The sequence below is a fragment of the Macaca mulatta genome, chromosome 3, assembly GCF_049350105.2.
Source record: "Macaca mulatta isolate MMU2019108-1 chromosome 3, T2T-MMU8v2.0, whole genome shotgun sequence".
Lineage (NCBI taxonomy): Eukaryota > Metazoa > Chordata > Mammalia > Primates > Cercopithecidae > Macaca > Macaca mulatta.
The window spans coordinates 156,535,609-156,551,024 of NC_133408.1; the positions used below are offsets into that span (position 1 = coordinate 156,535,609).

The 15,416-nt window shown below is 37.4% G+C and overlaps 1 protein-coding gene across 15 annotated transcripts in view; it reads left to right on the top strand.

The window, feature by feature from the left end:
* The window catches only part of ST7 (suppression of tumorigenicity 7), a 284,115-nt gene that overhangs the window by 46,287 nt on the left and 222,412 nt on the right, over positions 1-15,416 (top strand). For 4 of the 15 annotated variants that reach the window (XM_015134747.3, XM_077994978.1, XM_015134744.3 and 1 more), the window contains exon 1: positions 13,476-13,597. In XM_015134747.3, coding sequence (XP_014990233.1) covers positions 13,585-13,597 — 13 coding nt within the window. In that variant the 5' untranslated portion in view covers positions 13,476-13,584. 15 annotated transcript variants of the gene reach the window in all.

Sequence of the window (15,416 nt, forward strand, 5' to 3'; positions counted from 1 at the left end):
AGCAATCACTGCAGGCTGTCAACAGAGCCTACAAACCTTTGAGGTTATTCCTCGGCCAACCTTGGAAGAAGGTATATCTTATGTAATTGTCATTATAACCAGAGAACATTTTTGATACAGTTTAGTGTTCTTATCCCTTTTTTTGTAATTATGGGTGATAGATTGATAATTGCATTAATATCAGTACAGGAGCTATATTTAAAAAAAAAAAGTGGCTGAGTTTTCTTATTCTTTCCTCCAGTACCATAATAATGGCAAGATCCTTATGTTGTTCAACAAATATAATCTGATGTCTATTTTGTCTAAAGACAAAATATAATAAAACTACATGGGAAAGTACATGGACAAGACATTACGTTTTATGAACGTACTTTCTTATTAAAATGTTTTATTGGCCAGGCGTGGTGGCTCACACCTGTAATCCCAGCACTTTGGGAGTCCGAGGCAGACGGATCACGAGGTCAGGGGATCAAGACTATACTGGCTAACATGGTGAAACCCCGTCTCTACTAAAAATACAAAAAAATTTAGCTGGGTATGGTGATGCGGGCCTGTAATCCCAATTACTCGAGAGGCTGAGGCAGGAGAATTGCTTGAACCTGGGAGGCGGAGGTTGCAGTGAGCTGAGGTCACACCACTACATTCCAGCCTGGGTGACAGAGGGAGACTCCATCTCAAAAAAAAAATAAATAAAATAAAATGCTTTATTTATTTATTTAATATATTTTTTAGAGACAGGTCTCTCTGTACTGTCCAGGTTGGTCTTGATCTCCTAGGCTTAAATGATCCTGCTACCTCAGCCTCTTGAGTGGTGGGGACTATGAGAACGCAACACCATACCCAGCCTTTTGAATATACACTCTTAAACACTAAAGATTGTCTAAGTAATTTTAGCTGGAGGTGAACTAAGACCTATTATTTTCTAATTTCAAGGTTCTAATACAATATTATTGTTTTTACACAGCATTTGCTGTGTTTACAAGCTTCATTAATTACCTCCAGTTAATAGCATGATATATTTTCAACGCAATCTGTTTCAAATTGATCAGGTATACAGAATCTCTGGTAACCTCCTAAGCATTGCAGTTGAGGGTGTGTGTGTGTATATGTGTTTGTGTGTGTATGTGTGTTAAAGGCAGAATCTCTTCACTATGAACCATTGAAGAAATTATGCAAATTAATAATAAAATCTGCTTATGATTTTATATGATTAAAACAACATAAAATTAAATGCATCTACTGATTTTTTTTTTCTTTTTTTGAGATGAACTTTCATTCCTGTTGTCCAGGATGGAGTGCAAGGGCCAATCTCTGCTTACTGCAAACTCTGCCTCCCAGATTCAAGCAATTCTCCTGCTTCAGCCTACTGAGTAGCTGGGATTACAGGCGCCCACCACCATACCCGGCTAAGTTTTTGTATTTTTAGTAGAGACAGGGTTTCACCATGTTGGCCAGGATGGTCTCCAACTCCTAACCTCAGGTGATCCATCCGCCTCAGTCTCCCATAGTGCTGAGATTACAGGCATGAGCCACCGCGCCGGGCCTGAATTAGTTTTTTAGAATGTGTGTATTTTTTTTTTAAGACAAGGTTTTACTCTGTCGCCTAGGCTAGAGTGCAGTGTCATGAGCCCCACCCGGGCCCAAGTGATCTTTCCACCTCAGCCTCCCAAGTAGCTAAGACTATTAAGTGTGTGCCACCACAACTGGCTTTTTTTTTTTTTTTTTTTTGAGACATAGTCTCACTTTGTCACCCAGGCTGGAGTGCAGTGGCACGATCTTTGCACACTGCAACATCTGCCTCCTGGGTTCAAGCAATTCTCCTGTCTCAGCCTCCTGAGTAGCTGGGACTACAGGTGGGCACCACCACACCTGGCTAATTTTTGTATTTTTAGTAAAGATGGGGTTTCACCATGTTGAACAGACTGGTCTTGAACCCCTGACCTCAGATGATCCACCTCCCTTGGCCTCCCAAAGTGCTGGGATTACAAGCGTGAGCCACCACTCCTGGCCATGCCTGGCTAATTTTTGTATATCTTTGGGAGAGATGGGGCTTTCGCCATATTGCCCAGGCTGGTCTTGACCTCCTGGGCTCAAGTGATCCTCCTGCCTCAGCCTCCCAAAGTGCTGGCATTAGAGTGTGAGCCACCATAGCTGACGAATGTGTATATCTTTTCCCTATGGTGTGCTGAAGGGCTTTTAAGAAAATGTTTCATAGGAAGGGGTTTTGAGTTGTTCAAAGGACAACTTCTGAATGAGTTGTCTGTAGGCTGCAATTGTTGCTGATTTGATTCATGTCACATGGAGGGTGTCTTTGCAGGGTGACTACAGTCTGTTCTGAGTTCTCTCCTTCGTTTTTCATTGTCTCTACAACTCCGAGTTCAGAATTTCTCAAAATGAGAATGAGACTGCCATTGTCTATTGTCTACCTTTTAAATTGAAAAGAATAAATTTTATGGTGTCCCATTAAAAATCCTATTTAAGTTTCTTCTTTTTTGGAAAGTTTTTTTTACATTGATATGGATGAATGCCAATTAGTATGGATAACATATTTTTGACAGAAAAATATGTTGGCTTGATCCAGATGGAAAATGATTGTCTTTTGGATATATAACAGTAAAATTGTTAAATTATGGAGAAGAAACCCCATGTTCTGAAAATGATTTCTTGAACATTGATAATCAGAGATGCAAGTTGATAGCTACAGAGTTCTTTGACCTTGCTTTTGTGTTGTCCACTTGGCTCAGAATTGTACCATTTCATCATGGGCAAGTCTCTGGAGAGAAACCATGAAATGTTCAGCTTGTTTAATCTCTTAACAATTCAGAAATATGCTGTATATGTTGAAAAGAAGTGAGGCGGGTGGATCATCTGTGGTCAGGAGTTCGAGACCAGCCTGGTTAACATGGCGAAATCCCGTCTCTACTAAAAATACAAAAATTAGTCAGGTGTGGTGGCAGACTCCTGTAGACCCAGCTACTCGGGAGGCTGAGACAGGAGAATTGCTTGAACCCGGGAGGCAGAGGTTGCAGTGAGCCTAGATCATGCCACTGCACTCCAGCCTGGATGACAGAGCAACACCCTGTCTCAAAATAAATAAATAAATAAAATAAAAATAAAAATAAAATGACCATGAACTCTCATTTTTCTCTTCTAATACTTTAGAGATAAATGCTTTAGAATAATTTTAATTAGAGTACCTAATTTCTAAAAATATAGGTTACAGAAATGAAGACAAAGGTAACTTATCTTCCATGGAATATTTTGGATAGAACAAAACATTTATGATGCTTGAATCTGTGTTTGTATGAAGAAGATTTGATTCAAGTGAAATTAGGAGTACTTAAGGTAGTGTGGGAACTTAGCATGTTTTATGTTTTCGTTTTCTTAGCTATTTTAAAAATATGGCTATGTTTAAATATATTGCTACTGCATAATGCCTAGAAGTCCACTGGCCTCTGCATTTTGTTCCTTATGATATCACCTGTTCTCAATGCACTACTTTTTTTTTTTTTTAAAGAAACATATACACATTCCTAGAATCTTTTACATTCCCAATGAAATGCCAAGACAGGTCCGTCAAATCTAATTTTACAGAATTGGAATGTATTTGTCAATATTTTATAATACTGACAAAAACTTAAAATTTTTTCTTCATTTTGTTTATCACTTCTTGTGACTTATGAGAACAAATTTTTGATGTTAACAAGTCACATTATGTAAGTTTAAAATCTAATATTAACATTGTACAGAGCAGGAAAATCTAAAGGCTGTTGTTCCTAAGGCTAGCCCCAGTTGCAGTCTACTTCACTTACAGCCATCTCCTGTGATGGTAAGCCACAAATGTCCCGTTTTCCTCTCTGCCTTTGTATTGGTTGTTACTAATGTAAAAATATTTCCAATTTTTACAAATAGTTATGTGCGTCAGGTTTTAATGAAATGCTGAAGGATGTTACTAATAGACCCCAAGAGATTCAATTTCTTCTTCGCCTGTCACACTTCCTGCTCAAGTGCTGATGGACTGTGGAAACAATGACTACTATGGAGCACTGTTTGAAGATGTAGTATGCTGAATTCCCAGACATCAGCTTAAAAATAAATTCTGCTCATGAAAAGTATGCAGGGCATGTTTCTGCTTAAAAGAATGTCCTGGGAAAAAGTCTAAATTGAATTCAGAAGCTAGAGTACCATATAAAAGAGTGGCCAAGTTATAGGAGGTATTTATTTTTTATCTTTAATTAGGCATTTTAACATTCAAAAAGCTAATGCATTTTGTTTGTTAGACATAAATAAATACGTAGATCATAAAAAGAAATGTTTCAGAGACATTTTATTTAAGAGTCAACAATAGTAATTAAATTAATAGTAATAAATAATGCTAGCTCCTGACACTTTACCATTGACAGGGTGCTTTCACCAGTATCTCACATGAACCTCATAGCAACTCATAGCTCATGTCTGTGAAAACTGAGGCAGAGAGTTGCCTAAAGAAGACTCCAAAGTGGATTTTGCTTTAATTCCATTACTTTTTTCACCTGATAACCTTTTTCATGGTTGATTTATAGTAGAGTCAATGTACCTTTTGAAAGAACAGTGTCCATATCTTATTGGAAATAGTAAAGCTTTCAAAAGAGAGCAGTTGTTATGAATCTGTCATCCTCTTACTTCCATCTTTAAAGTTTCAACAGTTCACTCTTTCCTTCTTACCATCCTTGTGTTTTCAGAATGCTATCACCAGTCAGTCGCAGTGTAACATGACTACCTATTCTGAATGGTTTGTACCCTTTCTTAGACTTTAGGAGTTGCTTTCTACTCAAGCTAGTTCAATTGTTAACTCAACAAGCATTGCTAGGCATTAGATTTAACAGCACAATGTTTATTCTTTCTTTATATTTTTATGTCTTTTTATTCAGAATTAAAATTTGTATAAGCTTTGCCTAATTGCCATTTAAAGTTAATATTTTTCAACAAATGTAAGAACAGAAATATACCTAATTCTTACCAAACTTTTATAATTATTTTAGCCAGTTATTCTGACCCTAGCCATATAGAGGCACACCTTGTTTTGATGCACTTTGCTTTATTCTGCCTTGCAGATACTGCACTTATAAATTGAAGGTTTGTGGCAACCCTGCATTGAGTGTCTGTCGTGCCATTTTTCCAATGGCACATGTTCACTTCATGTCTCTAACTCACATTTTGGTAATTCTTGCAATATTTCAAACCTTTTTATTATTATATCTGTTATGGTGAGCTGTGATCAGTGATCTTTGATGTTACCATTGTAGTTATTTTGGGGTGCCACAAACCACATCCATATAAGACGGAGAACTTAATTGATAAGTGTGTGTGTTCTGGCTGCTCCATTGACCTACCCTTCTCTGGTTTCTCTCCCTCTCTTTCGGCCTTCCTATTCCCTGAGACACAATATTGAAATTAGGCCAATTAATAACCCTACAATGACTTGTAAGTGTTCAAGTGAAAGGAAGAGTCATATGCCTCTCACTTTAAATCAAAAGCTAGAAATGATTAAGCTTAATGATGAAGGCATGTTGAAAGCTGACATAAGCCAGAAGCTAGGCCTCTTGTGCCAGTTAGCCAAGATATGAATGCGAGGGAAAAATTCTTGAAGGAAATGTAAAGTGCTACTCCAATGAACACACAAATGATAACAGAATGAAACAGCTTTATTGCTTATATGGAGAAAGTTAGAGTGGTCTGATAGAAAGTCAAACCAGCCATAACATTCCCTGAAGCCGAAGCCTAATTTAGAGCAAGGACCTAACTCTCTTTAATTTCTTCAGTTCTGTGAAGACTGAGAGAGGTGAGGAAGCTGCAGAGGAACACTTTGAAGCTAGCAGAGGTTGGTTTATTTGGTTTAATAAAAGACGCTATCTGCATACCATAAAAGTACAAGGTAAAGTACAAGTGTTAATGTAGAAGCTGCAGCAAATTATCAAGAAGGTCTAGCTGAGATACTTGATGAAGGTGGCTACACTCAACAACAGATTTTCAGGGTAGATGAAACAGTGTAATATTGGAGGAAGATGCCGTCTAGGCCTTTCATAGCTGGAGAGAAGTCAATGCCTGGCTTCAAAGCTTCACAGGACAGGCTGACTGTCTTCTTAGGAGCTCATGCTCACATTGACATGCAACCAATCTTCAGAATTCTTTTCATTTTACGAAACTGAAGTTCTGTACCCATTAAACAACTCCCTATTTTCTTCTTCCTTCTGCCTCTGGCAGTCACCATTCTACTTTCTATCTCTGTGAATTTGAAGTCTGTGGTTGCACAGGCACAAATGTCTGTCTCTAGAAACATTTTCTAAGTAATACACTTCACTACATTTTCTCTTAGAATCACCTATATCTGTGTCAAAACTGTAAGAATCTGTGTCAAAATTGTAAGAATGTAGCAGTTGTCTTGATTATAAATATATTTTCAATAGCCTTTCAAAAAACCAGAGACAAAAGAGCAGAGTGGAAATTATCTGCTTCTTACCTGAAGGCCAATGACAAAAAAAATGTCATCCATGTGCACTTTAATAGAAATATGCCAAAACCCTTAATGAGGTAGGTATCATGATCAGCATAGCTCATTACAGAATTGTTGTATTTTAAAGCTAGAAAAAAATCACAGAAATGATTTTAACTTCTTCATTTCATAAATGAAGTGATACTGTTGTGAAATGTCTAACCAAATTAATTAACTGTGCAGTTAGGATTGCAGTCTGTTTCTTGTTTCTCAAGAATTCCCTTTCAGCAATTGTTGGTGAACAGGGTCAGATTTTCTCATATGAACTAGTTATTACTTGTGTTCAACACTATGAGTGTATATTATAGAAAGTTTTCCTGGCTTATAATATAATTGAAGAGACTTGGAAATCTTAGCCCATGATTTCCATTTTTATATAATCTTCAAGGACTAGAGATGTATGTGAATTGGAGGTATATGGTTTTCCTTATCTGGGAAAGTAGATGATTTCTCAGAAATTGAACGTTTATCACCAGTTCTAATGTGATAGGGAGTGAGGTATTGTTCTTAGTATCATCAGAAATGAAAGGAATTGGGATGAAACTTTTTTTGAATTTCTGACCCTGATGCAGTCAGGCAGTTGTTGATGAATTCCATTATCTTCTTGAGTCTTGTCAATGGCAGAGACCTAATTGAAGAATAGAGCTCTTGCAGAGAAAGGTCAAATCAACCGCAGTAAATATTGTTGAACAGGGCTGGCAAACTGTAGCCCATGGGCTGCGTGTTTCTGTGAGACTTAAAAGCTAACATTTTTTTTTTAAGCATTTTTAAATCGCTGAAAAATTTTCAAAAGAATATGTCATGATATGTGAACATTAGAAGAAATTTAATTTCAAAGTTTATAAATAAAGTTTTATTGGAATATAGCTACACTAATTTGTTTATGTATTGTTTATGGCTATTTTTGCACTAAAACAGTAGAGTAGTTTTGACAGAGACCAGATGGTCCCACAAAATCTAAACTGTTTACTATTTGGCCCTTTATAAAAAGAATTTGCCAACTCCTGCTAGAAAACATTGAGAATGATTTGTTTTGGAGTACCATGGAAATCTGTGATCTTCTTTGCTTACCTAGAACTGCAGCTGTATGCTACAGCTAAGAAATTCCTTAAAGAATTTCTCCACTGTTTTTTTTTTGTTTGTTTTTGCCTCTGGGACAACCCACACTAGTCCATTCATGACTATTTTTTTATGACTTTCTTTGCTTATTTTCCAGTGGTTCCTTTTGCCAATCATGTGAACAGACCAAAACCACACAGGAAGGTCTGTGGTTTGCCTAAAGAAGCTTTGCTACAGAGGGATATGTCTGACTTGGGTACCTCCCTGTTTGTTGTACAAATCTATAGTTTGATTCTGATCATTACACTAAAGCTTTGATTCAAATGTATATAAAATAACCATCACTGTCAGGATGTAAAATGAATAAGCATATTTATTGTTGGATTCGTATTTGTAGGAAGAAAATCTTAATCTTTCTTATTTTTATCAGGCATTTTAGTAACTTTAGTAATATTTCTCATGACTCCTAATTATACATCAAGATTAATTGCTATGTTTTTTTTTATTGGTTAACCTTAAACACGTAAACCCAATGTCCTTTTTTATTGTCATCTTCTGGTAGAATTAAAACATCAGTGATTAGGAGACCAAACAACACCTCTTATAAAACTTATTTACCTCCTTTTTCCAGCTATGATTACTTGATTTTAGTTCACTTGAGGCCCCTGTAAGAAGGGAGTGACCCTACAACCATGTAAGAGATCTGTGCTTTGCAGCCACTGAGAACCGGGGATCCTGCCACCATTGCCACTATCCTGTTAAAGCATAACAGCAAACAGGTGTTGTGTATCCAGAAAGAGCCCTTACCTGAAGGTTTGGAGTTTGGTTAAGCAGATCTTTTATTATGTTTTACTCATGTCTTTGGTCATAATTATGCTTTTGTGCCCAATGCGGATGATTGTTATCTGTGAAAGTAGTTGACGATTTCTCAGAACCATTGCCTTGGTTCAGCTAGTAACTAGTTTGGTTAGTGCCATGGAGAATCTGGAGCACTGGTCTGGGTCATGATATTGAGTTGAGCAGCTGGATTCCCTCCTCATTTCACAGGGTAGTTCTTTTATCTGGTTAGTGCTAGATGCTCATCTGTCTTAACTTACTTAAGTTTTGAGGTGTTGGGAGTAGAGCCCAGTAATGGGAGGAGCTGGGCATACTCTCTAGGAATCTTCTGCATCCAGAGAATCCTTTTCTCAATGGAATCTTCTCACATTTTGGGATAGGCCATGAGGTAGACTTGGTGCTCAGTAAGCAAAGCCAGTCAGGATGACAAAACATGAAAAGGAAATGCTGATGCAGATGCAGGCTGGAGTGGGTGGTAAGAAGCCTGGGAGAGCAGCAAGGTGAGATATCTTAGATAATGTTTGTTCTGACTTAGTAATAAGGGGAAGTTGGGATGTGACATAACCTTAAGGCATTTTGACTTAGCTCTCACATGTTGGTGAGAATTGAGACTAGAGGGAAAACCCCCTATTTTCATTTCTGAAATGCAGAAAAGTAGAGTGAACATTTATAATCCAACCCTGGTGTTTTAAAACATGTGTAATAACAAAGTCAGTTATTATATAAGTTGGAAATGTGATGTAAGATATTATGATAAAGTTGTGATTTTCTGATTTAAGAGGGAAAAGTGAAGTGGGAGCCATGCTCATTCTCCTCCTCTGAGGAGGTTAGAGGACTGTGGACTCACGTGGCAGGCACTAGTCCAGGGAGGAAAGCCGTGAAAGAGAAAGAGAGGAGAGCTGTGTCTCATAGATGAGATTCCATCTATGGAAAACTTCACACTCTGTGTCCAGCTGTCTCAATCAAGTCCTGGAAAAAGGGTCTCCTTCAGAGGCTTTATTGCTGGCTCCCAGGCCACATTGTCCTAAGAGGTGTGACTCACCAGGCCATGAACCATGAACCCTCTAGTAGGCAGGTCCTCCAACAGTTTAAGTGTGTGTGTGTGTGTGTGTATTTGTCTACTTATCACCAGGCTGAGTTACTGGGGGTCTGTCTAGAAAGGAACAGTGTCTCTGTAAACAGGAGGAGGCTCCCCAGAACATCAGCATCCAGCATAAACACACTGGGTCAGGACAACACATCCTGGCTCCTTTGAGGAGGGGCTATTCCCAAGGCCCTGGCAGGATAGAAGAGGGGATGGTGGGGGCTAGAAAAGGAGTAGGTATCAACAGGAGTTACTTGAGTTTTCTCATCTGGCTGTGATTGGTTTAGAGTCCAAGATTATTAAAGTTGGACTAGATCTTAGGGATTTTCCAGTTCAACCTCCTCATTTTACCAGTGAAGGAACAGATACATACATGGGTTCTAGAATTTATCTTAGATCAGAGAGGTAATGAGTGGCAGTGTTGGCTAGATTTCAGGTCTCTTGATTCAGTAATGATTCTTTCTCCAACCTGGATCATGAAGGGTTAGATTGTAGTAGGACTCTGGGATGCGATTCAGAGGTGCAGAGTGTAGTAAGTACAACCCACTGCTGTCTCAGGAAGTTGTGGTTAGGATAGCGATCCCTAGAACAGGTGACCCAACAAGAACTTCTGACTTAGGTGAATGTTACACGTTTTGGAGAGGACTATGATCTGATTGTTTGGGAAGGGGGCATCTAGGCGTATCAGCAAGTCTTACTTGCTGAGAGTGAGATGGAGATCGAGAAAATTCTTCAAGAGGTAGGTGGAGGGATCTAGTTGAAGGCTCTCCTGTTGAGCTTTGAAGTTACAGTCAGTGTTTATAGTCCAGGCAAATAGTATCTACTGTGACATTTGGAGAACCGAAAAGTAGAGTGGGATTTAGTGGTTACTGAGTGTGCCTTGGGTAGGACAGGTCCTTTTATGGTTGCAGCTTTCTGCACTTGAGTACTTATTTCTGCTTTACTGGCAAATGCCACTCTCATTTTAAGCTATCACAATGACTAAACATTATCCCTTTCATTCTGATTCTCTGTTTAATTTTTTCATATGTTGGAATTGAACATAGAATATAAAAAGAATTTTTATGAATTCGAAACTGAAATGTTTGGCCCACTGTAGATTTGGTTTTGTTGGAAAGAATCAACCTAGTATTTTGAAGTGATTTTTTTTTTTTTTTTTGGCTTCCATATGATAACCTACTCTACACAGGCAGTATTGTATACTGGTTAAGCACAAGGATTCTGAGCTAGAGGCTACTCTAGTTGAATCCTGGCTCTGATCTTAGATAAGTTAGTTATTCTCCATGCCTCAGTTCTTCATCTATAAAATGGGGATAATACCTCCCAGGGTCATTTTAAGGGTTAAATAGGTTAATACATGAATTAGAACAATGCCTGGTACACACAAAGTGCTATTTACGTATTAGCTGTTAATACATTCCAAGCATTGATCTAGGCCTTTTGTCAATTTATAAGTAAACCAAGGCTCAGAGAGGTTTAAAAACCTACTTAATTAAGATAATCTATCTAATAAGCTGCTAAGATGGGAGTTAAATCTTCTCTGACTAAACTTGGCTTTTCTGTCTGTTAAACCTGGCTCTTAACCCCTCTGCTGGATTTCTGAGGTATGGCAAATCACTTAACTATAAGTAGGTTGTAGGTTTTATATTCATCTACTCATCTGTCCATGGGTCTTATACTTTCTAATTTAGATATTTCATTATGTTCTCATTCTGTTAATAAAATTCATTTCCTTGAAATGTCTATCTCTTAAGAATTATAAAATATACAGCATAAAAATAAAATGTCTTAAAATAGTGTTACTCAAATAATTAGATAAGTACTTTAAAAATCCATGCTAACTACTAAATTGTGAAAATAATAAAGTGTTATTTCATGTGATACTCGATAATGGCAATCAGTGTTTCCACACACTTGTAAGTTTTGTGTAAATGTAGGTAGTTATTATCAGGCATTTTGAGTTTACTATTTTAAAACAATCATTACATTAATATTCTAACCATTTGTACATCTTAATTACCAGGATGAAATTCTATCAAATTGTTACAACTTGTGGAAAGCTTCCCAGTCTGTACCCTGGGTTAAGATAAAGAGAATTAAGGCCCAAGAAATGAGATAGGCTCACTTAGCAACAGTGACAGGTGAGGTTGATGAGAATTAACAGCTTCTGACTGTAGCAGATTGGTGGCATAATAGGCTCTGCTTATGGTAAGGAAGCACTGATTAGACGACTGAGTGAAATGGTACTTGCTTATTTATTTTATAAAATTACTGGAGATGGCTGGGCGAGGTGACTCATGCCTGTAATCCCAACACTTTGAGAGACTGAGGCGCGGATGGCAGGTTAGGAGTTCCAGATCAGCCTAGCCAATGTGGCGAAACCCCGTCTCTACTAAAAATACAAAAATTAGCTGGGCGTGGTGGTGCACACCTGTAGTCACAGCTACTCTATTCACGAGGCTGAGGTAGAATTACTTGAACCCGGGAGGTGGAGGTTGCAGTGAGCCGAGATTGCGCCACCGCACTCCAGCCTGGGCAACAGAGTTGAGACTCCATCTCAAAAATAAATAAAAATGAGTAAATAAGTAAATACAATTATTGGAGAGATCTGTTAATTGATAATAGTAATCCTAGAAATTGTAGAATTTGTGTTACAGACTTTTGATATTGTACTGAAAATTCAAAATCACATTTTATAGCATTGTCAACTTTATAATTTCTTATGGAGAAACCTGTTCAGTGGAAAGGAAAGTAACAAAAGCAAAACCAAACACCCCGCAACTCCAGCAAAACCATTCTAAACAATTGGTACCTCATCTTCTTCAAAGTGGTTGCAATTTGGTGGTGGTGGGGGGAGGGGGTTGGTATTTGATATAACTCTAAATTGGAAATTGTCCAACCATTCAGATTGCTTAAAAAAAAAAAAAGAGGCCGGGCGCGGTGGCTCAAGCCTGTAATCCCAGCACTTTGGGAGGCCAAGACGGGCGGATCACGAGGTCAGGAGATCGAGACCATCCTGGCTAACACGGTGAAACCCCGTCTCTACTAAAAACTACAAAAAACTAGCCGGGCGTGGTAACGGGCGCCTGTAGTCCCAGCTACTCGGGAGGCTGAGGCAGGAGAATGGCGTGAACCCGGGAGGCGGAGCTTGCAGTGAGCCGAGATTGCGCCACTGCACTCCAGCCTGGGCGACAGAGCAAGACTCCGTCTCAAAAAAAAAAAAAAAAAAAAGATTAAAAAATGTAAAAATTTATGTTTTGTCTTTTGGCAAGGTAAAGAATTGTATCAAGATGAAGTAGCCATTGTTAAATTTTATTTAAAGTGTCAGCTAGGATATACTCAAGATTGAAACAATTGGCAATGGAGGAAAAGATGGCTCAGGATATGTGGCAATGTGACATTAAAGATTACATCAGATAGAGTGTCTCAATAATGACCATATGTCCTTTCCAGCTGATGTCTATTTTAGGACTTGGATAAATGAGTTGGAGGTCTTAGATATGCTATAAAGGATTGTTCTTGCATCGCCTTTATTAGGTTTGTTTTCCAATTAGTCAAATGTATTTCAAATGGACAAATGGATAAAATGTGCATATGTACTATCAAATGAATGGATGTAATGACAAAATTGTGACAAACATTGGGACGCTGATTCCTTTCAGGTTATGCGGCTTCATGTTGAGTACTAGGCTTCATTGAGTACTAGGAAGAAATATGAATATCTTGTGTCCTTTTCACTTACAGGAATAAAATAATTTATTTTTTCTCAAATAGAGTTTTAACCTAAAACCAAAATTTAGTTTTAACCTAATAATTAATACAGGAGTGAAATGGGAGTAAATAACAGTTATTTTCTGAGAGACATTTCTAAGGAAGACTTTAAAAGACCAGGCAAAGGAGGGCAGAGCCCAGCCGTTGCCGCTTGAGAGAGATAAGCAGAAGTGTGGGTGTGCTTAATGTCACATGGCAGGAGGCTTCCCCAGAACGGTTCGTCAGTCCAGGGAGCTGTTTCATTTTCTGGCTGATAGAGTTGTACTTGGAAAATACTCAGTTTCCTGCTTACTGCTTCATTATGGATTATACAGGTAAAATGAAATGTTAAATATTTTTCAGTTATGTAGAATTTAATATTTTGAATTTATATTTTAAAAATTACATTGATTGTGTGAGTACTTTAAAAAATATTGTGCATCAGTTTATTCCTGAGTATTGTATGAATTTGTTTTATCCAAATGGTGATTAATTTAGGATAAGAGCTTAAGGGAATTTCTGAGATATACCTTTGTTGTTTCTTCCATTTCAGTTGGATCATACTTAAATGGACTTAAAATAAACCCCAACCCATAATTAACCCACATTTCTTAGACCAGAGGATTTAAAGTACAAACATCTGAGTTCAGATTATTTCACACAGGGAAATATGTACACAGTGTACAGAGCTTCTGTTATTGTGGTGGTGGTTTTGTGCTTGTGTATGGCTCTATTAGATGGTGTTAATGTAATGAAGTGAACTGGAGGATTTCAGTTTTTCTCCTAAATTTTCTGAGTATAAATGTGCCCAGATTTTTCTGACCTTTTCTGACCTTTCTAACCTTTTCCTTTTTAAAATTGCATAGCCTTGTTTCTCAATTTCTAGTTTCACTGAATGGTAAATTGGTACATGTTTAGAAATAAGGTTAGATTAACCATAGGTAGTGGTTGCTTGATGAGTAAGTGGGCGATTCCCTTACATCTGGTAGGGTAAAAGTGTGGGTGGGAGGTGAAGCAGTGATCAGGTAAGGACATGAGTCTTTGCCCAAAATTTGTGTAACGAATTAAGAATTATATTACCCTAAATTTGAACTTTTGGGTAATGGTGACATTGTTTGCTGACAGATTGCTTTTAAACTAAAGAACGAAGAATTGGAAGATTTGTTTTTTAGGGCAGAGAGAGGCCACTTTTCATACCCAGTGTAATACAAATTCCCGTTTGCATCCAGATTGAACTGTACATACACAGTATCTATAAATTATTCCTGTAGGTGGATCTTTGGCAAGACAGTTAATTACAGTGTGCAAATAAAAGTTTTGTGAAATCGATCACTTAAAATATAGCTTTTAGGAGCTTGCTATTTAAAGGACTTTGTGGTAGATACTTTTTGAAGATAAAACATTTTAAAGCAATTAATTGCCCCCAAAAGATTTGTTTTATAAATCTTTAGTATTCTATTTTAGGGCTTCTTTAAAGCAAGTATACCTGTATCTGTGTCTTGTGTGTGCATTTTGATTTTCTTTTCCTCGTTAGATTAGCATGCTAGAATTTGTGTTCCAGAGCTCTGAAGTAAAATGCACCTACCTTTTTAGAAGGTTCACTTTATGTGTGGTGCTACATTGAAGCAGGAAGGAACACATTTTAGCCATATGCAAAGAAATCAAATTTGTAAAATCCTACCACAGAGCTTTACTATGAGTATGCTTTTAGTTATAAATTTGTTCCTCTTCCCACAAAGAACACCATCATTGATGAATTCTTTCATTTTCTATAGTTTGTATATTGCCATTAAAACATTTCTTTGTTGTTCTTAAGTAATACTCTGTATGTGTATAATTGATAGTTTAAGACGTACAGCTTTAACATTCTAAATAGACATCAAGAGAATACTAAGAAACTAAGAACTTTAGTGTGAACAAAGAAGGTGGCTTTAAAGAAATTCACAGATATGACACTTTCAAATTTAGTTGTGTGTACTGTAGAGAAAAAATTATGGTTTGACTTCTCACCACATTAATAAATACATTAATTAAATTACCTGTCTGATGTGGTGGGAAGCTCTTTTGAATATTGTCTTTCATGGTGATTTTTATAAACATTTACACATTTATTGCAAAGATAGCTATATTTAGTCTATTAAACTTTGAAGAGAA